At 51.4% G+C, this 22,794-nt stretch overlaps 1 protein-coding gene across 1 annotated transcript in view; it reads left to right on the top strand.

Moving 5' to 3' along the window:
• Positions 1–611: 611 nt before the first annotated feature.
• Positions 612–22,794, top strand: part of GALNT14 (polypeptide N-acetylgalactosaminyltransferase 14) — a 150,894-nt gene continuing 128,711 nt past the window's right edge. Inside the window, exons 1-3 of the mRNA XM_054397459.1 lie at positions 612–620; positions 1,259–1,376; positions 3,011–3,801. Coding sequence (XP_054253434.1) covers positions 612–620; positions 1,259–1,376; positions 3,011–3,801 — 918 coding nt within the window. The remainder of the gene's footprint in view (positions 621–1,258; positions 1,377–3,010; positions 3,802–22,794) is intronic.

Here is a 22,794-nt window from a genome sequence, read left to right as displayed (position 1 = left end):
TTCTTTCTGATCTACCTGTTACTGGGGAAGCTGCACTGCCACAGACAGCAGTGAGAGCTGGGCTGCCCCAAACCCCTGTCTGTGCCAGATCCTCCTCTGGCAGGGGGGGCTCTGTGTCCTACAAACCCTATTTCAGCCAGAACTCAGTGCTGGGATTGCCCCACCCTACAATTACCTGTGATGTTCTGCTGAGACTCAAACCTAGGAGCAGTCTTAGCAAAAACTGCACTCGTGCCCAGCTGGTTTTGTAGACCTGGTGAGGTGAAATTCCCTTGGAATGTGCTTTAGAGATGCCTTTGAAATAGTGAGGAGAGCTACTTTCCCCCTAACCCTCTGTGCTTAACCCTGTGCTAACCCTGAAGGGCCTGCAGCTGTAGTTACGGAGTCCCATTTCCACCCAGAAATGATGTCCTGTTTTTGCTCTTGTGAAACAATTACTTCCATCAGCTTTGCAAGCCCTATGCCAGCAGATGCTGCATATCTGTTTCCTAGACTGGTTTTCTGTCTCTGGCTGTACTGCTGGCTTTACATTTTGCTCCCCTGGAAATAGGTGGGATGTTATGGAACTTGCTTGTGAAGTATCTGAGATTAGCAGATGGAAAATTAGAAAAATGGGGAAGGTAAGGGTATCAATAGCACAATAGAGGATTGTTTTTATTGCCATGGTTTTAGTGGAATTGCCAGTAGGATTTATACAGAAATCCCTGGGAGTTTATGGTTTCAACGAACTCTGAACCTGCAGATTTGTACTCTTGCTTTACTCTTGTTTGAAGAGCTGCTACCATCACTGGCTTGATGCATCATCTTCAGCCTGGAGAAGAGAAGGCTATGGGGAGACTTTAGGGCTACATTTCAAGATCTGAAGGGGACCTACAGGAAGGCTGGGGAGGGACTGTTCAGAAGGGCTTGGAGTGTTAGGACGAGGGGCAATGGTTTGAAAGTTGAGTAGGGCAGATTTAGTTTGCACATCAGGAGGAAGTTCTGCGTAATGAGAGTGGTGAAATGCTGGGACAGGTTGCCCAGGGATGTGGTGGAGGCCCTGCCCCTGGAGACATTCAAGATCAGCCTTGATGTGTCCCTGGGCAGCCTGATCCAGTTGGAGGTGTTGCTGCTGAGTGGCAGTGGGGTTAGACAAGATGACCTTTGAGGGTCCCTTCTGACCTGATGCATCTGTGAATCTGTCCCAGCATATGCACACACAGACTTCCTTGGAGATCGTCTGTGTTACTACAGCTCCTCGAATCCCCTTTCTCATCAGGGGACCCCCACGCAGAGCAGCACCAGGATAAAGGTGGTGGCAGCAGGGAAGGGCCAAGCTGTGCCCGTTCTCTGTGGCCGGCACCACGGGCTGCTGGTGGGGGTGCTGAGCGCTGCCAGTAAAGCTTTCCCTCAGCAGAGGGAGTTGTTTCTCAAGGTAATGAGTGAGATAGCATCATCCCATCGCGTTTTTGTCAGCTTCCTCCTATTTATTACCCTGCCTGCAATCTAATTTGTAACGTATTTCCCTGGTATTTTCTCTGTTTCCTCCCCTACGTTTTCTAATAACTTGGTGCTGAAAGTCTGACCTATAAAACCCCCAAGGTTTTAAATCCAGCTTTCAATGGTAACATCTCCCTCTCAGGTGCCCTTGTCTGGAAGGGCTCTTCCAGCCCAGCACCCTTGGCAAATGTGTCAGGGGAACACTGCAGAACCACAGCCAAGGTCACTTCGTCCCAGCCAGGAAAGCACCAGCAGATATTTTCTACTTTGTGGCAAGATGATCTTCTTGGCCAGAAAACCATTTCTGCTCCACGGAGTTATGTGAGAGGCAACAACCAGCCTGCGCCAATAGCTGGGGGCAGGTGCAAGGTAAGAGGACAGCTGTAAGCCATGTGAAAAGCCACCACTGACGTGCTGCACCTGCTGAGGGTTGCTCAGGTGCTTCACCTTTGCTTTAACGAGAAAGCATAAAGCAACAGTTTGGGAAAAAGAGCAACACCTGCAGGTCCTCTCTGGGTTGGGCAGAGACATTTCATGGTGGCAAACCCGATGTGTGGTAGCTTGACCACCCCAAGTGAAAGGCTGAGGAAGGTTATTGGCTTGACCAACAATGCACACCATGGGAAGAGGAGATGTTTTGAGGCTGACATGGGCTTTCCATGCGATGCTGGGCTGCTGGCTCACCAGTCCACAAAAGGATTTTTACTCTCTTCCCACAGAGTTCTGCTCCTACAGTTGTATAATGAAGTTCAACCTGAGCCTGCCTGCTGGACTTGGATTTCCTCTTTCTGGTAAGGTGCTTCAGAGTTAGATGGCTGTAAAACAAAGAGAGATAAATATCCTTTTTTTTTGGGGGGGGGGGGTGTGGTGTGGTGTGTATTTTTCTTCTTTTTTTTTTTTTTTGGTGGATGTTAATGGAATTTTTATCAGGGCATCATTCTGTGACAGGTGGGCCTGAGAAGCATGGATGGTGTTAGGGGAGAAGGGCTTGCTGAGCCCCAGAGACAAATCCGAGGACGACAGGGGATGGAGATCACAAATGACAAATTAGGAAGTGACAGAAAACAACTGCAGGAAATAATAAAAGCGGGAGGAACGTGTGGGAAATGCAATAGGAGAGGTTGTTTACAACATGCACATCGGGCTCCCTGGCATTTGACATCTTATCTCCAATTCACTCCATATGTCACTTGGATTCACGTTTTTATGGAGTTCTATAGTTTCTGTACTAACATGAATGACTCACATCTGCTCTGACACTTCGTTTATTCTCCAGCATTTTCTCCAAGGGTTTGCTCAGCTCATGTAATGCTCATCAGTGGCAGGATCAGAAGGCAGGAGGGCAGGGACAGCTGGGTGAGGAAGCTACTTTCTGGAGCCCTACCCTTGTTGGGTTTTATCTCTGTAATTCCCAGTTGAGCTGCCTTGTGTGGGGCCAGCAGGGAACATCCCCCCCAGGACAGGGCTGGTGGTGGAGCAGCTGATGGCAATGATGTACCCACAGCTGATGGTAATGATTTTATTTCGTAAGTGCTCGTGGCAGCGCTGGAGACTCGATCTTCTCTTCCAAATCCCGTAATTAAATTCCACCTACCTGAGTTCCCCCGGCTGTTCCAATTGGATAAATTAATCTTCCCGTCATGTCTGAGCCTCCTCTGGCGCTCGGTGGAACGCTGGCCTCCCCTCGCCCCGGAGCCGGACGGGGAGTGGGACTGTCCCGGGGTCATCTTCGCCCAGTTCGGGGACCCCTCGGCAGCGGCTGGCCCCACACACCGTGCGTGGGAGGAGACACGATGGGCTGCACCACGGGCAACACCCCCATGCCCCGGCCGGTGCGCTCAGAGCCCCTGTTCCCGGGCGGCCGCAGCCCCGGCGGGGCGCGGTGCGGTGCCCGGCGGAGCGGGAAGGGCAGCGGCACGGCCCGCGGTGCCAGCCCGGCTGCCTGCGCCCAGCGCCTTCTCGCAGCTCCGGCTCCAGCCCCGCTCCGCCCGGCGCCTCCGCCTCCTCCTCTCCTCCCCTGCAGAGCACGCACAGCCCGGGACTCGCTCCGCCGGCTCCCAGCCGGGCGGGCCAGACCCCGCTGCCCGCCCAGCCCCGCTCCGTTCCACCGGCCCGGGGGCGCTCAGCGCTCCCCCTGCCCCCTCCCGGGCGCTTCAACCCCCCCCCAGCCGCACTTTTCCCACCCTCCCGAGGATGAGGCCGCCGCGGCGGCTGGCGCTGCCGCTGCTGGGGTTGCTGTGGCTCGCCGCCCTCCTCCTCTTCTTCTTCTTCGGGGCTCGGAGGAAGTTGGAGGCGGTAGGGACCGAGGTGCGCCCGTCGGAGGTAAGAAGGGGTCGCGACGGGGCCGTGGCCGAGACCGCCCCGGCGGGAGGCGGGCAGGGCAGGTGTTACCGGCGCCGGTTACCGGGACGGCCGCACCACCACGCTGCCCTTAAAGTTTCGCACCGGCTCTGTGCCCGTGGGTGGGGGACGGGCCCTTTCTTACACCTCACGCTCCAGGTCGCGGTACCTCAGCAGGCACCAACAATCCCAGTACTCGTGTGTGTGTGTCCCTCCCCCCCATTTCTCCCTCTCCCGGTTCACCAGGGGCTGCAGCCGTCGCTGTTCCCCCAGCCGCGGGTGCCGGCGGGGCTGGCAGGGGCCAGCGGCTAGCGCTCTGTCCCACAACCAGCTTTAAACGTCCCTGGCTTAGGGCGTTGGGTCCCGAGGGAGGTCAAGGGGTCAGCGCTCCGTCTCTGGCTTAGGGCGTTGGGTCCCCGGGGACACACCGGTGTGCCCCGTGGAAGCCAAGTGCGTGTTTTCTGTCATGCGTGGGGACAGGTGGCCTGGCCCGGTGGCTCCTTTTGCCCGTGGAGTCAGGCGGCGTTTCCGAGGTTTGTAAAACAAGAAGGGCTCGATCCTGTCTGCGGGTTAAAACGGGAGGGGAGCAGGGAGAGTGTTCGGGCGGCCCGTAGTTGGCATCCCTGGGCTGGCAGAGCTGCAGGTCCATCGGCCGGTGTAGGTGGCTGGGCTTTTAGTTTCTGATGTAGTCTGAGGGCAGGGCGTGGGTCGGGTTGCTGCCCTCTCGGTCTGAGCCTGGGTGGAAGAAAGAGAAGGTTTGAACTGTGTGTTTGGGCACCTGGAGTGCACGGGAGAAACAAGAAGAGCATTCCCTTTGGCACAGGGAGTAAGACTAAGGAGTTTCACTGAAATGCAGGGGAGCTGCAAGCAGCTTCCTTTAAACAAGACTTTGTGTCCTCTTCAACAGCTGAGAGCAGCCAGAGCTCAGCTAGGGGTTAACATCCCAGAGGACGGGGATTAGTTGTTGAGAGGACAGGGTGCGCTGAGTTATGCTGCTGTGAGTCTTCAATGAATTACTTGGGGCTACAGCCTGGGTCTGGAAGAACCTGCTGAGATCAAGGGTTACTGGGGGAGTGCTTGGCCCCCTGTTTTTGCACCAGTGATGCCCAACTGAGTGGCCCACGACGTGCCAACCGTACGTGTTGGCCAGGTCTTTGTAGAGTCTAATGTCTGTGTCACCTCTGCAGCTGAATTAATGACCTGATTGAAAAGAAAAAAAAACACAACAAACCCAAACAAAACCCAAAGAAAGTCAGAACTCATAAAACTTACTTGGATTTATTTTTTTTTCTTCCTGAAGAACTATTGGTTTTCCATGTGTTGTGTTTTGTTTTTTAAATGAAAATGATTGAGGAGCCTTTTTTTTTTCCCAGGCTTTCAGACATCTTTCAATCCTAGCAGAAAGGTAATGAAATCTGTGCAGTTCCAGGCCCCCAAAATGAACAATTAGATCTACATTTATTTATTCATTGAGAAGAGCAATAATTCACTTGAAAAGAGAGTTGAGAAGACAAGTGCTGCTTTTGCTTTTTCTTTTTATGAGCAACAGCCATGCTTTGGTGTCAGGAGGTTTCTGTTAGAACCATGCTCTTAAAAACTGCAAAGTAAGACCTCCCGTCTTTGACATGAGCCCTGATGTTTTCCTTGCAGTGAGCTTCTCTTCTCACGTAGTGCTGGCTGCAGCCCATCTTTTACTCCCGTTCAAGGCCCTGAGGTGCAGGTTGCTGCTGCTACTCTTAGGGGCCAGGCTGGTTGAAGCCAGCTTCTCCTGTCGCAGAGAGATCAGGCCCTGAGTTTCAAGGCTGCAAATGCCAAGTTGCCAGAACTGCAAGCACTTTGACTGCTAAAATTGCCTCTCCATTTCCTCAGAATTTTCCATCAAAACAGTTGCATCCTCTCGAGGTCCATAGAGTGCAGGTTCTTTCAGGTTCTTTTCTTTTTTTTTTTCCTTTTCTTTTTTTAATGCATTACGTTTTTTTTTTTTCCCTTTGGAAACCATTTTTGAGCAGTTTGAATGACAAGTCCATTGAGAGCACAGGGACACAGTGTCACTTCAGTTAACCCATCTGAAAAGCTGCAGGGCTGACATGGGTATTAGATGCAGGGATGCTGCTCTGCAGGGAGGAGCCTGGTGGTGTGTCCTGTCGATTCCCCTGGCGGGTGGGACTGGCTGCCAGTTAAGAGCTGTCCTCTGGACTTTGTCAAGAAGCAAGGGAGGTTTCTAACAGCAGTGCAAACTTTGTTGCACAGCTACAGTGGAGAAGGAGAGCAAACCCACATCAATCTCCTGGCAGTGCTTTCCAATGCCTTTTCTTCTTTTGATCCAACCTCTCCGTCCCCTTCTGCCTTTGCTCTCTCAAGCTGCATTTCTGTGGCCATATGCACACGGTATATTATGCCTCAGATGGGTTTAACCTTGAGACCCTTCTAGTTAGGCTCCAGCTGGTAATGTCTCCTCCTGACCATGCCTGTCTCCTGGCAGGGCTCTCAGCACGTATCTGATACTGGAAGGCCACGATGCCTGAACTTGCTGGCTGGCTGTGACGTGTTGGTGGCTTGCCAAGGGCCAGTGGCAGAGCTCCTGGAGCTGCTGCCCCTGGCTGTGTGGAGGGAGGGCTTGCCTGTCTGTTGCCTTTATTTTGGTCTGCATCCATCCTCGCTCTTTAGTCCAAATCCCGTGCCAGATTCAGTGCTCAGCTTCCCAAAGCAAGGCTTGTGATGTTTTCTCTGTAGCTGGAGAACCCTCTGTTGGGTTCATCAAGGTCTCCAAGGAGCAGGTACTTGGCCTGTGGGCTCTACTGTGGTCTCTGAGTCCTGCTTGCCCCCAAAACATGCTGCTGGCTTGGCCTCTTGTGTTCCTGGCAAGTCTGAACTTCCATAAGCTGCCTGTGCCCAAAGAGGTGGGGACCACCCTCAGTCATTATTAACTTGGCTACACCTCCTCTTTTTTCCCTCCTGTTTTTCTCTCTGACTCCACCTCCGTGGGTCTCTTGCTGCTGCCTGGTGGCAGGCAGGCTCAGTGGGCCCCTCTCTTGCCAGCTCCCCTCAATCCCTGTCACCTTCCCCTCCTCCTCCCTGCTGTTTGCAGCCCCTGGCAGTACATGCCAGGGCGGCCAGAGCAGGCCGAGGCTGGATTTTGGGGTGTGAGACTCCCTCCTGGCTCTGGGCTGTAGGAACCTTGCAGGGCTGGCAGGATGTGGGAAAGAGTAACTTGCCTCATTCAGGTTTATGAAGCTGTCCCTGGGACAACTTCCCTGCTCCCTCTGGTGCTGTTATTACTGATGTCACTTTGGGTTTGGTTTTTATCCCCCTCTTTTCCAAGGGGCGGATCAAGCCCTGTTAGTGCAGTGAGCAAAATTTGCCCTTTCTGGATTCCTGTAGCTGGGCTGAGCTGAGGAGCCCTGGTGGCACTGGGACCTCTGCCAGGGCATAGGACCTGTGGGACCAGCTGCCTGCCTGCTTAGCAGCCCTGGGTCAAGCCCACGGCAGAGTGAAGCCTGATGGATGAGGGTGTGTGGGGGTTATGGGTCAGCTGGGACTGCTCCCTGCCTCCTGCCCTCCCTGCCTTTTGGCAGAGGGTGTCGAAATACTTTGCAAGTGTTAATTAGTCCGAGCCTGTCTCCCTGCCCCTGCAGTTTTCTGGCTGGATAAACTGGGACCCCGGGAGGTTAATTGAACTCTGTATCCTTCTGGCTCTCATTGACTCCAGAGGAATTGGAGTTGCTCAAGCCTCTTGGAAAAATCAGGCTGCCAACAATCCACCTGAAGTCAGGCAGGGAGGCAGCACTGGGGCTTGGCATGTGCTGGAGGAACCCAGGCTCGCTGCCTCCTGCTGCTGCTGCCTGGCATCTCCCCTGCCTCCCTTTGCTTTGGGAAGGGGGAGAAAGTACAAATTAATAACTTAATTAGATTAAGAAATAATGAGAGGAACTGATATGCAGGATTAATTACAAGCAAATTCCCAAACTGATTTGTGAGGAGTGTGTGTGTGTGTGTGGCCGGCTCTGCAGGGATGTTTTGCTGCCATGCCAGTTCCCTCAGCTCGATTCCTGTGCCAGGCTGCAGCTGTGTGGCCCTGAGAAGAAGCAGGAGAGTAGACAACAACCTCTTGGTTCATTGTACCACCTGCACCTGGTGAAAAAACTTCTTTGCTTTAAAATAAGACAGACCTGCTCTGGCAGAGGGGTTGGACTTGATGATCTTCAGAGGTCCCTTCCAATTCCTAACATCCTGTGATCCTGTGAGGCTCCTCAAAAGAATTCTTTGCTGTGAGGCTCCTGAAAAAACTTTTTCGTTGCTGTGAGGCTCCTGAAAAAACTTTTTCGTTGCTGTGAGGCTCCTGAAAAAACTTTTTCGTTGCTGTGAGGCTCCTGAAAAAACTTTTTCGTTGCTGTGAGGCTCCTGAAAAAAATTTTGTGGCTGTGAGGCTCCTGGAAAAAAAACTTCATTGCTTTGAGGGTCCTGGAGGAGGCTGCCTAGAGAGGTGCTGGAGTCTTCTTCTCTGGAGACTTTCAAACCCCACCTGGAGGTGTTCCTATGCAACCTGCTCTAGCAGTGGGGCTGAACTAGATGCTGTCTGGAGGTTCCTTCCAACCCTTTATCATCCTATGTTTCTGTGATCCGTGTCAGACCGAAGCGAGAAGCTGGTTGCGTAGCAGAGCTCTCCAACAGCGAGGGGCTGGCAGGAGGGGGATAGGCTCTGATGCTTGGGATCAGCAGTGCGAGCAGGAAGGTGTTGTGTTGGGTTTGGGGAGGGGTTTATTTCTCTTAATTCTCTCCTGCATGTTGGCTTGCTCCTTCTGATGAATGTGTGAAGCAGAGCTGACAGCTCTGGAGAGAAAGCGTGTCTGTCACGGGCTGGCTCGCAGGAGAAAAGCTAGACAGGAAAAGTTCCTTTTATTAGAAAAAGCGACCTGATCTACTTGACTTGTGCTAGAGCTGGCAATGCAACAGCTCCTCCCTGAGAAAGCTGAAATGCAGCTTGGGGGATGGCTCCTGGGAGATGATGTGAGAGGCTCAACGACCTTGCTGCTTGTGTGTGTTGCACCAACATGAGCTTCCTTCTGTATTATTGCCATCCAGAAAGCATCAGCATCTGGAGCTCAGCTGACACTCTCCAGATACTAAATTCCTGTTGGTTTTATGTAAGCAGAGCAACTTAACAGATTAAAATAACTGTCTGGAGAAGAGAAGACTGAGAGGGGATTTAATAAATGTTCATAAATATCTGAGGGCTGGGGGTCAAGAGGGAGGGGACAGGCTCTGCTCAGTTGCACCCTGCGATAGGACAAGGGGCAATGGATAGAAACTCCAGCACAGGAGGTTCCACCTCAATGTGAGGAGGAACTTCTTCACTGTGAGAGTCACAGAGCACTGGGACAGGCTCCCCAGAGGGATTGTGGAGTCTCCTTCTCTGGAGACTTTCCATCCCCATCTGGATGTGTTCCTGTGTGAGCTGTGCTAGATTCTCTGATCCTGCTCTGGCAGGGGGTTGGACTCAATGTTCTCTGGAGGTCCCTTCCAACCCCTGACATCCTGAGGTCCTGTGAACTGTGTATCCTGCAAAAAAAATTTCCCATCTCCACATTAAGGGATCAAAGTGGCAAAGCTGTTTGGAACAAAAAGGCAGAGAGTGTAATATCAGGTAAGCTCCTGATAGCTGTGTAGGCATTGGTAGGTCCAGGAAAGGAGAGAAGAGGAAACTTCTGTCATGCTTTGCTGGTAAAATCCCACCCTGAATTCTTTAGGAGCAAATCCAATCTTTCTAGGTTGTCCAGAGCTTTGCTGGTGCAGGAGGTGGGGTGGAATCCAGTTGTTCCCTACTCCTGGTGTATTTAGTGATGGATGTGGAAATAGACAACAGAAACCCATGCTCAAGCTGCCCTCTTCTGTGGGACCAGGTGGGATGGGTCTGGTGCATCAGTGTTTCTCAGACACTCCCCTTCCTTCTGGTGGGCTTGGGAAAGAGGTTTTCTCAGCATGGCCATCTCCTTGTACCTGCATCCTTGTGGAGCAGGAGTGAGATGAGAAGTCCTGCCCAAGTCAGTACCCAGTCACCTCTGCTACTAAACCAAATGGTGAGCAGCCTGCCTTCTACAGCTCATTTAATCAATCTGCCTGCTGCATGTCCAGGCACTTTCTGAGATACCTGTGGAAGATGAGAAGTCAATGAAAACCCTGCTAATACCTCACTGGTAATTGCAGTGAGGGAATTTCTCCCTCCCTCTCTCCCTTCCTTCCTCTCCCCCTCCCTCCCCCCCCCACTGCATTCTGGTAGAGCTCCCTGTTACGGCTGTGACTGATGGGGGCATAAATATTGATTGAACAAGACCTGTTTGCTTTGCAAAGTGGTGAGCATCAGGGTGTCCAGATGCCTTTTCCTGGGGCTTTTAAAACAAGAGAAATAGCAGGGAAGAAAGGAGATGCTTTGCTTCTAAGTTGCTAAGTCCATTTTTATGCAGCTGGTACTTGTCTTGTTGACAAGAGGTGTTGTGCAGCAGGAAAATCAAAATACGTTTTATTCTGGAGAAGAGAAGACTGAGAGGGGATTTAAGAAATGTTTATAAATATGTGAGGGCTGGGGGTCAGGAGGGAGGGGACAGGCTCTGCTCAGTTGAACACTGTGCAATGTCAGCATGAAGAGGAACTTCTTCACTGTGAGGGTCACAGAGCACTGGAACAGGCTGCCCAGAGAGGTTGTGGAGTCTCCTTCTCTGGAGACTTTCCAGCCCCATCTGGATGTGCTCCTGTGGGACCTGTGCTAGATTCTGTGGTCCTGTTCTGGTAGGGAGGGTTGGACTCGATCTCCACAGGTCTCTTCCAATCCCTCACACACTATGATCCTGTGATTCTGCTTTGGAAGGATAGAAGGAGCTGGGAAAAGTCTTGCTACTGTGCTCCAAAGGGGTGTTGAAGGTAGTGATGGCTCTGGGGTGAGCTGAGCTCAGGAGTGTCACAGTCTCTCGTAATCTACTTCTGGCAGGGTCCCTATGGAGCACGCTGCCAGTGGGACTGAACTGGGCTGCAGTGTCCCTCACAGCTGATGTGGTGTGCTGGAATCTCCATGGTAGGTGACAAGGAAGGTCTCAAGCCTTTGCCTCTGAAGCTGGGAAGATTCAGCTCTGGCTTGTGGCCCTGAGCCCTTGGTGACCCTTAGGTGGTCCTGCTTTTGAGCAGTGAGCTCTCTGAAATCAGCTCTGTGTCTGGACACTGAGGTGTCATAGACACAGCATGTATGTTGTGGAGGGTTTCCATGCTTGAGAAAGGTGCTGTCAAGGGACAAGATGTTCTTTCCTCTTCATCCTTCTGCCACCTCAGTATGTGTGCAGAGGGGGAGTATTTACTCAAAAGGCCAGGCTGTTCTGTCCTCTTTACTCTTCCTTTCTATGGCAAGAGAACACCATCCTGATTTATGTTGATGTGCTCCTGGCTCAGGGCCTGTCTTGGCTGGGTTTGCTTCCCCTTGCCCTGCCTGGACATCTCTTGACCCTGGCTCTGCAATGTGATCTGTGCCTGCCCATGGGCAGGGGAATTACACACTGGGTGGCTGCAGGATAGGGTCTATAAATGGCTGTGCCTAGGGGAAGGTAGCTCTATGGAACATGTTGTGGTGGTCTGGGACTACAGGTCTATGAAGACAGACTGAGAGAGCTGGGGCTATTCAGTCTGGAGAAGAAAAGGCTCTAAGGAGACCTCACTGTGGCCTTCCAGTATCTGAAGGGGGCTACAAGAAAGCTGGGGAGAGACTTCTTAGGGTGTTAGGTAATGATAGGACGGGGGGGGGGGGGGGGAAATGGAGCAAAACTAGAAATGAGAGAACTAGAAATGAGAGATTCAGATTGGATGTCAGGAAGAAATTCTTCCCCAGGAGGGTGGTGAGACACTGGCACAGGTTGCCCAGGGAGGTGGTAGAAGCCTCATCCCTGGAGGTTTTTAAGGCCAGGCTGGATGTGGCTCTGAGCAACCTGATGTAGTGTGAGGTGTCCCTGCCCATGGCAGGGGGATTGGAACTGAATGATCCTTGAGGTCCCTTCCAACCCTGACAGTTCTATGATTCTTTCCCTCCTGAAGCTGACAGGTTGAGTGTAGACAGAGTGAGGCAGAGCATGAGTGCATGGTCTGCTGAGCTGCTGTGCTTTAGCAGGCACCAGCTGGGTGAGCACAGGCACTGGAAGGGTGTTGCTGGGGGGGACAGATAACACCCCTCTGTAAACCCACAGAACTGCAGGTGTAGCACTACTGTCCCAGGCTGGGCAGTCTCCAGGTAGCTGAATCTGAAGGTTGAGCAGAGGTGGTGTGGGCCAAGTGTTTTATTCTTGGCTCTGTGGGCATGCATGAGCAGTGTGTGCAGCCCATGGGATGCCAGTTTGGTACTTGTGGGTGCTCTGAGCTCTTCACTTGTGGACTCAAAGAATCACAGAAACATTCAGGTTGGAAAAGACCCTCAGGATCACCGGGTCCAACCAAGCACCCTGCTCTACAAGGTTCACCCCTAAACCATAGCCCCAAGCACCACATCCAAACCGCCTTTAAACATATCTGGGGCTGGTGACTCCACCACCTCCCTGGGCATCCTCTTTCAATGCCTGACCTCTCTTGCTGGGAAAAAGCTTTTCGTAATGTCCAATCCAACACGATCCAAGGGCTGGAGCACCTTTTCTGTGAGGACAGGCAGAGGGAGCTGGGGTTGTTCAGCCTGGAGAAAAGACAACTTTGGGGAGACCTAATAGCAGCCTTCTGGTACCTGAAGGGGACTACAGGAAGAATGGAGAGAGACCACAGCGCCTCCAAAGGCCTGCAGTGACAGGACAAGTGACTTCAAACTCGAGCAGAGCAGGTTTAGATTGGATGTTAGGAAGAAGTTCTTTACTATGAGGGTGGTGGAACACTGGAACAGGTTGCCCAGGGAGGTGGCTGAGGCCCCATCCCTGAAGATACTCATGGTGAGGCTGGACAGGAGAAAGCAAGCTGGGGAGAAACCATAGCAAAGCAGAAGCAACGGCCTGCAGCTGGGAGAGAGAAATGCAGCTGAAACTGCTCCCTTTCCATGAGGGCAGCCTAGCATTTGGTGCAGTAAAACCAATTATGGGGAATGTGTCTGCAGAGGAAGCAGAAGCAGGATCTGTTTAAGAAAGTCGTTTGTGTGAAGGAGTAATTACGTGGAGCCTAACGACAAAGGGTGCAGTGGATTGACTATTAATTGGGGATGGAGATTGCTGGTGTTTCTTGCTGGATTCCTCCTGTTTACAGGAGGAAGGGGTGAAGAGGAGCAGATGATGGGGGGGGAAGTTGCTCTCCATCCTTTTTCCCCCATGCAATGTAAAAGCCTTTTTCCCACCCTTTCTCTCGCAGCGAAACCTTCAGATCTTGCCAGCAACGCTTAGCACAGTTGCTTACTAAGCTGCAATTAAATTGATTTCCCACCCTCTTTCCCCTTTTTGGTTCCAAAATCTCAGCAGGAGTTGGTGTTAGGGGAAGAGCAAGCCAAGGAGGAGGTTGTGGGGCCCCATCTTCTGCTCCTCTGAGTCAGTATTGCTCCTCTCTTCCCATGTATTTCCGTAGGAGCTGAGGCAAGTGGGATGCCTGGAGAGACGTTTTCCCCTATAGCTGCTGCTCTGGTGGGGGAGGGCAGCCCTAGGTCTGGCTGGATCAGTCTAGAGCATACCCAGGAAGGTGCCCACTGTAGGGTGGGTGTGTCCCGGGGGGCTGGGGCTCTGGGTGCCAGTGGCACAGGGGTGCTGGGAGAAGGCTGCTGCTGATTTCTCCTGGTTAATGCTTGCCTTTGGGGAATGCTCAGTGGTGACAGGTTCAGCAGGAGTTCACCGCTTTGTTTGTGGAGGTGGAGTTAGTAGTATTAATAGTTTGTCTTCCATCCCTGCTGTTTGGAAACTCCTTTTGAGCCTTACTTAACCCTTGCTGCAGCCCTGAGGTGACAGCAGCAGCAGGGGAGTGATTCACCCTCTGTGTGCCACAGAGGAACGTTTTGGGAAGGGATAATCATAGAATCATAGAATTGTTAGGGTTGGAAGGGACCTCAAGGATCATCCAGTTCCAACCCCACTGCCATGGGCAGGGACACCTCACACCAGAGCAGGTTGCTCACAGCCACATCCAGCCTGGCCTTAAAAACCTCCAGGGCTGAGGCTTCTACCACCTCCCTGGGCAACCTGTTCCAGTGTCTCACCACCCTCATGGGGAAGAATTTCTTCCCAACGTCCAATCTGAATCTACCCATTTCTAGTTTTGCTCCATTCCCCCTAGTCCTATCACTACCTGACACCCTAGGAAGTCCCTCCCCAGCTTTCTTGTAGGCCCCCTTCAGATACTGGAAGGCCACAATGAGGTCTCCTCAGATGATGTGCCAGGTTCACTTCTCCAAGGGGGGCAGTGAGCAGGCTGGGTTGGAGACTAGCCCTAGCCAGAAGTGATACAGTGGCATTGGTGGTGACCCCCTCGTGTCCCCCCTCCAGCCCCTGCTGTGCTGCACGTAGAGATTAGTGATGGTGTAAGGCAGAGCAGCTTGAGCTCCGGCTTTGGGAGGAGCAAGGCAGCTAAGGATTGCATCTTGTCCCAGGAAGGGCTGTGCCAGGAGAGAACTGATTCAGAAGCTAAAGAGCTTCATTTTTAAGCCAAACTGAAAGACAAGGGGAAGACATGATTATTAATATGATTATTATGGAATAAAATGATTTTTCTTCACCCTCTCTATCCCCCTCCCCTCCCTCTGTCTGGAGTGCAAAGGATGATTTTAGCTTTGTTTCCTGGTGGGAATGCCACACAATAAAGCCTGATTGGAAAGTGATAGGAGGGAGAGCAGGGTGCAGAACCAAACCAGCTCTGAAATCACCTTCCATTCTCTAAATAATATTCACGTAGCCAAGGAAATTGAGAGGGATTTTTCTTTTTTCCTCTTCCTTTTCCTTTTTTTTTTTTTTTGTGGTTTGGGCTTTTTTAAAAAAAAAAAAGATGGGGTTTTTTATAGATTTTTATGGGGGGGGTTGGTGGGGTTTTTTGTGTTTTTTTTTTTTTTGGTGGGGTTTTTTGGTGGGTTTTGTGGGGGGGGTTTTGTGATTTTTTTTTTTTTTTTTTTTTTGTGTGTGGGTTTTTGTGCTTTTTTGCTTTTTTTTTTTTTGGTGGGTTTTTTTTTGGTGGGGTTTTTGTGTTTTTCTTAATTATTTTTTTGTGGGGTTTTTGGTTGGTTGTTTGGGGGTTTTGTTGTTGTTGTTTGGGGTTTTTTATGTGTGTTTTTGTTTGGAGTTTTTTTTTTTTAAGCCACTGAAGGAATAAGCCCAAAGGATGTAATTTCAGCCCAAGCAAGGAGAGCAAGGCTGCTTTGCCTTGGCTTTCTAAATAGCTTTGCCTGCATTTAGACACAGACCATTTCCTCCTCAAGGACCACTGTCGGTGCCTGCTGGTTACAAGCACACCTCATAACCCACCATGGCTCAGATCCCTTCAGCCTTGCCTCAGCACCCCCAGGCCAGAGGGAGTTCCTGCATGTCTTGCCTGCCTTCTGCATGGCACTTCTAGTTGCTTGGCATTAGGTGAGATGGAGAAAAGCTGGGAGGGAGGAGATACAGCTGTGAGCAGGCTCATTTTCACTGGCTTGGGTCAGTTCTTTTTATTAAACATGGATTTTTTTGGTGGGTTTTTGTTTGTTTGTTTGTTTTCTTTTCTGAAGAGGTTTTTTCTTGGTGGATTTTTTGGTGTTGGTGTTGTTTTCCCCTCCAAGTCAGGGTAATTTGCTCTACCCAATAGGTAGATCTGTGGGCTTGCAGGGTGGAATAGTATCGTAGAATCATAGAATGCCAACTTGGAAGGAACCCCAAGAATTATCTGCTCCAACCTTTCTAGGTGGTGGTGTAGTTGAAATGAGCTGGGCCAGCAGCCTGTCAAGCTGAGTCTTAAAGCTGTCCAGTGTAGGGGAATCCATTGATTCCCATGGGAGATGATTCCAGTGTCTGGCTGTTATCATAGGGAAACATTTTCTTGTGGAGTCCAATGGGAATCTCCCCATCTCCCCTTGTCCTTTCCATGGGACTCCTTGAAAAAAGGGAGTCTCCATCCTCCTGGTAGTACCCTCTTATGTCCTTTGAGACCTACCTCAGGGGATGTTTAGGATGCAGCCCTTTGGCACTGTGCCCTTGCCCAACTGAAATGCAAAGCTTGGGATCTGATTGGGGAAGGAGGGTGGTTGGCATGGAAGGAAGGTGGCTAGCTTTGGGGAGGAAGGAGGGTGGGTGGCTTTTGGCAGGAGGCTGGCTAGCTTTGGGCAGCGGGAGGGTGGGTGGCTTTAGGAAGGAAGGAGGGTGGCTTTCCCAACAGAGTGAGTAGTGGGAAGCCATGGGGGACTGCTGGAGCTGATGCTTGAGAGCCAAGCAGGAAGGGAAGCTGTGATGTGACAGGATCCTGCCTTCCAGCAAGAGCTGACGTGGACTTGGGGGGCGGTGGCGGAGGGGGGGAGAATATAGGGAAGAGCCATGGCATTTACAATGCCCATGGCATTTTCCTGGCACGATAACAGAGTGTAATTTGAAGAGAGAGAGACTCAAACATACATTAAGCAGCCATCTGCTCCTGTGGCTGGCATCAAAGTGGATGAATATCTATGTAATGCTCAGGGTACGGCGGGCAGGCTGCACACAGACAGTGTGCTCCTCCTGCTGTTAAAGAGCCCTTCCTCCCTGCCCCCCATCCTGGAGTGCTGTGTCCAGTTCTGGAGCCCTTGTTACAAGAAGGATCTGGATGTGCTGGAATGTGTCCAGAGAAGGACCACAAGGATGACCAGAGGGCTGGAGCACCTCTGCTATGAAGACAGATTGTGAGAGTTGGGGCTGTTCAGTCTGAAGAAGAAAAGACTCTGAGAAGACCTTATTGTGGCTTTCCAGTATCTGAAAGGGGCTACAAGAAAGCTGGGGAGGGACTTTTTAGGGTGTCAGGTAGTGACAGGACTAGGGGGAATGGAACAAAACTAGAAATGGATAGATTCAGATTGGATGTTAGGAAGAAATTCTTCCCCATGAGGGTGGTGAGACACTGGAACAGGTTGCCCAGGGAGGTGGTAGAAGCCTCATCCCTGGAGGTTTTTAAGGCCAGGCTGGATGTGGCTGTGAGCAACCTGCTGTAGTGTGAGGTGTCCCTGCCCATGGCAGTGGGGTTGGAATGATCTGGATGATCCCTGAGGTCCCTTCCAACCCAGACGATTCTATGATTCTATCTCCAGTCCTTCCTGACTTCCCTCACCAGAGAAGGAGAGAATGGTGACTCCACAGACCAGTTTCTCCACTGTTGGCTATTAACACTGACACCCCTTGGCTACCCCATTGGGATTACCTCTGGGAAAAGCTCAGAGGCAGAAAGCCACCAGCACATTACCAGATGCTCTAAGTTCTCCACAGGGCTTACAACTATCCTGAACACAAACTGGGATAAAGCATCCAAGCCCTCTGTACATCTGCAACAATTCATCTTCTCTCTGGCAGCTCAGCATCTGCAGAAAGATGTAGCTCTGCTGTAGGAAATGTTGCTCCCAAGTGCTCCTGGTTGTGACAGATCCCAAGGCACAGGGCAGAAGCTCCTGGCTGACAGCCAGGCTTGCAGCATTGAATTCCTTCTTACTCTCTTTCCCCTCCTCCTTCAGCCACAGAGGCTTTTCTTCATCTCTCTTTCCTCACATTTCACTTTCAAGGGCATGGGACTACAACAGCACTGTTCCTCCTCCGTGCCCAGCCTCAGAAAACAAACCATTCCCGAGCTGCCCAACCAGACACCTTGCCTCCAACACTGCCAGGAAGATGGAACTCCCCTCACTGGCTGGCTACACACAGCTGCCTCATGAGTGAGGCTTTTCCCCAAGCTTTGGCCAGCAAGAGACCATCCTGAATCACAAGACTTTTTTAGCCATCTCTCTTCCCCCCTCTTATAAGAGCTGTGGCTGAGGATAGCCACACAGGTGTCAAATCACAGAATCAACCAGGATGGAAGAGACCTCCAACATCATCCAGTCCAAGCCATCACCCAACCCTAACTGATCAACCAAACCATGGCACTAAGTGCCTCATTCAGGCTTCTCTTAAACACCTCCAGGGACCCCAACCCCAACCCCTCCCCGGGCAGCCCATTCCAATCTCTCTGTCTGTGAAGAACTTCTTTCTAAGATCAAGCCTAAACTTCCCCCTGCACAGCTTGAGACTGTGTCCTCTTGTTCTGGTGCTGGTTGCCTGGGAGAAGAGACCAAACCCCACCTGGCTACAGCCTCCCTTCAGGTAGTTGTAGACAGCAATGAGGTCTGCCCTGAGCCTCCTCTTCTCCAGGCTAAACACCCCCAGCTCCCTCAGCCTCTCCTCATAGGGCTGTGCTCCAGATCCCTGCTACTAACCATCAAGTGCTTGAGCCTGAAAAAGCCTGACAGCAGCAGGCTCTAGTAGTGAAATCCCTCTCTCCCCATCCTGCAGGTAACCATCATCCATCCTTAATCTCTTCCAACCCAGGACTCATGCCAGCCAGATGCCCCCAAATCAGCAGCATACTCAAGGTGGGGACATGCTCCTGAACTATCATCTAGTGTGACAGCTTAGAAAATAGAATCAGAGAATTGTTTGGGTTGGAAAAGCCCTCTAAGATCATTGAGTCCAACCATGAACCCCACACCACCCTGGCCATTAAACCATGTCCCAAACTGCCATGCCTGCAGGTTTCTTAAACACCTCCAGGGATGGTGACTCCACCACCTCCTTGGGCAACTTGTTCCAATCCCTGACCACTCTTGCAGCAAAGAAATCTTTCCTAATCTCCAACCTAAACCTTCCCTAGCACAATTTCAGGCCATTTCCTCCCATTTCTATCACCTGATACTAGGGAGAAAAGACTGAGCCCCACCTCACTACAACCTCCCTTCTTCAGCATTACTAACTCTTCACTTTCCCCTCACATGACTGCATTTTCCCAATCAGGAATGACAACTCTCTGATGATTTTATCTAATTTTAGCTCAGTTTTAGTTGATTTGCCTAGGATGTCACTAAACTTAGCTCAACAGCTAATGTCACAAAGCATCTCCCCCCATTAAATCTTCCCATGCCTCCAAGTCTCCATCTATACAAAGAGAATTGTTATCTGCAGTTTGTCTCCAGGTGAGAGAGGCTTTAAATCACTGCCACCCAACAGCTGGCTTGTGCCCCACAAGGTGCTGGGGGACTCTGTTCAGCTCAGAGTGGATAGTTCCCCACTGGTGGAGATGCCAATGACCCAGCTCCCAACACCATTCCCCATCTCCAAAGCACAGGTCAGGGATGAGGCAGATGGTTAGGTCCTGGGCAGCCCAGGAACCTAAAAACCACTTAAGACTTAAGCCTTGGAGACTTTCAACTTTTCACTAGCAGGGAAGGGCAATGAGGCTGGGCAGAGGTCTGGAGCACAGCCCTGTGAGGAGAGGCTGAGGGAGCTGGGGGTGCTTAGCCTGGAGGAAGCTCAGGAGAGACCTTACTGTTCTCTACAACTACCTGAAGGGAGGTTGTAGCCAGGAGGGGGTTGGTCTCTTCTCCCAGGCAACCAGCACCAGAACAAGAGGACACAGTCTCAAGCTGTGCCAGGGGAGGTTTAGGCTCCAGGTGAGGAAAAAGTTCTTCACAGAAAGAATAATTGGCCATGGAATATGCTGCCCAGGGAGGTGGTAGAGTCACTGTCCCTGGAGGTGTTCAAAAAAAGATTTATCTGTGGCACTTGGAGCCATGGTTTAGTTGTCAGGAGGTGTTAGGTATTACGTTGGACTTGATGATCTCTGAGGTCTTTTCCAACCTGGTTGATTCTGTGTCAAAGAACTTGAAAATTAGAAGCTAAAAAAAAAAAAGAAACCTATCTAAGACAGGCAGCTAATGGAGAGGTTGCAACCTTAAGAGCTGCAGAGACATTCAAACAGCAGCAGCTCAGCTCAAACCATCCCTACAGCTGTAGACAGCAAGACTGTAAGCTGCTCTGTGGTTTAGCTCCACTCAAGAGAGAGAGGGATCTGCTGGAGAGAGTCCCACAGAGAGCTATGAGGATGACTGGGGGACTTGAACATTTCTCCTGTGAAGACAGACTGAGAGCCCTGGGGCTGTTTAGTCTGGAGAAGAGAAGGCTGAGAGGAGATCTGATCAATGTCTGTAAATACCTGAGGGGTGGGTGTCAAGAGGAAGGTGCCAGGATCCTTTCAGTGGTGCCCAGTGACAGGACAAGGAATAGCAGGTACAAGCTGGAACACAGGAGGTTCCACCTCAACATGGAGCAGGCTGCCCAAGGAGGTTGTGGAGCCTCCTCTGGAGACGTTCCAAACCCACCTGGATGTGTTCCTGTGTGACCTGCCCTAGGTGATCCTGCTCTGGCAGGAGACTGGATTCTATGATCTCTAGAGGTCCCTTCCACCCCCTAACATTCCACGACTCTCTGATTTGGTGCCCTCTAGTCAGTCCCATGCCATGGATACTGACTTTCATTCTTATCTCCACCATCCATCAGCTGCTCTGTGGGCACGAAGAGGGAGGGCAGGTGGGGTGCCAGTGCAGCTCTGCACACATGGCCACCCCCTCTTCCACCCCAGCAGGCCCCACTGCAATACCTGGAGTCAGTGATAGCACCACATTGCCAGGGGGCTTTGGTTGAGGTAGGTATCCCTCTCCACAGCCTCTCTATTGTTGACTATGATGGTTAATTCCCAGATTTTTTTTTTTTATGTTTCCCCCCTGGGTTTTTATCTCCTTCCCCTCAGTTCACATCACAGCCATCATTCATCTCCACAGCACTGCCAAGCTGATTTACTGCCTGGATCCAGCCTGAGCTGCACAAAAACATCAAGACCAACTCACAAGAGAGACCCAGCCATGGGAATCTGGCAGGACAAGAGAGAAGGACAGGGCAGAAAATCACCACACAAACCAAGAGCACCAGCAGCACAACTTGATTCCCTCTTCCCTCATCATGGCAAACCTGCAAGGATGGGGTGATGTCAGAACAGATGGACAGATGTCCTCCCAGTTGCTCCTGGAAGGCAGGAGGTTAGAAGCTGAGTGCCCTAGGAGCAGAGTGAATGCATTGCGTTGGAAGGGACCTTTAAAAGGTATCATGAAGCCAGTACCTCTTAATTACAGCAGCTCATGAATGTGAGGACCCCCTCTCTGGGGGTACCTTAGAAGCTGTCTTCCAATACCTACAGGGAGCCTACAGGAAGGCTGGAGAGGGACTTTTCGTGAGGGTGTCTAGAGACAGGACAAGGGGGAATGGTTTGCAGCTGAGGGAGAGCAGGGTTAGACTGGAGCTGAGGAAGAAGTTGTTCAGTACAAGGGTGGTGAGACTTAGGAATAGGCTGCCTAGGAAGGCTGTGGATGCCTCCTGCCTGGGGGTGTTTGAAGCCAGGTTGGATGAGGTTTTGAGCAGCTGAGTCTAGTTGAGAGGTGCCCCTGCCCATGGTGCAGATGTTGGAGCAGATGACCTCTGAGGTCCTTTCCAACCTGAGCCATTCTAAGTCTCCTAGTCCAACTCCCCCTACAGTAAGCAGGTACACTCCCAACTAGACCAAGCTGATTAGAGCCCCATCAAGCCTCACCCTGAATGTCTCCAGGGATAGGGCCTCCATGGGCAACCTGTTCCAGTGTTCCACCACCCTCATAATGAAGATCTTCCTAATGTCCAAGAAGATTTGACCCAAACTGTATCTTTTTTTTTTGTTTTTTTTTCTTTTTCCTCTTCCTAACCAGGCAGGGGAGAAACCTGCTGCCTTAGGAGCATTTTTGCTAAGGATCTTGTTCTCTCTCTCTCCTAATGAACAGTGTGACAAGCTCCAAAAATAAAATAATCAATGGAGGCTGGGGGAAGCCCAAGGCCAGGCTGCTGCCAGTGCCCAGCCAGGCGTCCCTGCACGCTGCTCTCCCTAAGCGAAACCGACAGGGCAGCCACTGCCCAACAGCTTTCTTAATGGCCACCCTGGCAGGGCTCCTCTCACCCAGACCCCATGGAAACAAGCCAGGGGAATCAGCTGTGCTGGACAGGTATCACAGGATCACAGTATATCAAGAGGTTGGAAGGGACCTCAGGAGATCATCAGGTCCAACCCCTCAGCCAAAGCGGCATCACTTTGGGTAATCTGCACAGGAATGCATCCAGGTGGGTTTGGAAAGTCTCTAGAGGAGGAAACTCCACAACCTCCCTGGGCAGCCTGGTCCACTGCTCTGTCACCCTCACTGTAAAGAAGTTTCTCCTCATGTTGAGGTGAAATCTTCTCTGTTCTAGTTTGAACCCACTGTTCCTTGTCTTATCACTGTGAACCACCAAAAAGAGCCTGGCCCCCTCCACTTGACACCCACCCCTCCGATATTGATAGACATTGATCAGATCCCCTCTCAGTCTTCTCTTCTCCAGACTAAATAGCCCCAGGGCTCTCAGTCTCTCTTCACAGAGGAGATTCTCAAGTCCCCTACTCATCCTCATGGCTCTCTGTTGGACTCTCTCCAGCAGGTCTCTGTCTCTCTTGAACTGTGGAGCCCAAAACTGGACACAGTATTGCAGGTGTCACCAGGGCAGAGTAGAGAGGAAGAAGTTCCCTAGACCTGCTGGACAGGTGTCAGCCTTCTCCCTGGCAGCACTGGTGCAGAAAAGAGGGATGCTGAGGCCACTGTGCTACATCCAGGAATAGGCCTTGGGAAAGCTTCAAACTAGAGAAGAACAGATTTAGATTGGATATCAGGAAGAAGTTCTTCACTATGAGGGTGGAGGAACACTGAAACAGGGTGTCCAGGGAGGTGGTTGAGGCCCCATCCCTGGAGATACTCAAAGTGAGGCTCAGCAGGGCTCTGGGCAACCTGATCTAGTCAGGGATGTCCCTGCTGACTGCAGGGATGTCAGACTGGATGACCTTTAGAGGTCCTTTCCAGCCTGGACCATTCTATGATCTCCCCATGGACATAGATGTTTGGCTTAGCATCCCTTTTCCAGACACACAAGGGCC

This window comes from Indicator indicator, chromosome 2, assembly GCF_027791375.1.
Source record: "Indicator indicator isolate 239-I01 chromosome 2, UM_Iind_1.1, whole genome shotgun sequence".
Lineage (NCBI taxonomy): Eukaryota > Metazoa > Chordata > Aves > Piciformes > Indicatoridae > Indicator > Indicator indicator.
The sequence above is the reverse complement of the archived record's forward strand: the minus strand, read 5'-3'. Positions and strand labels throughout refer to the sequence as shown.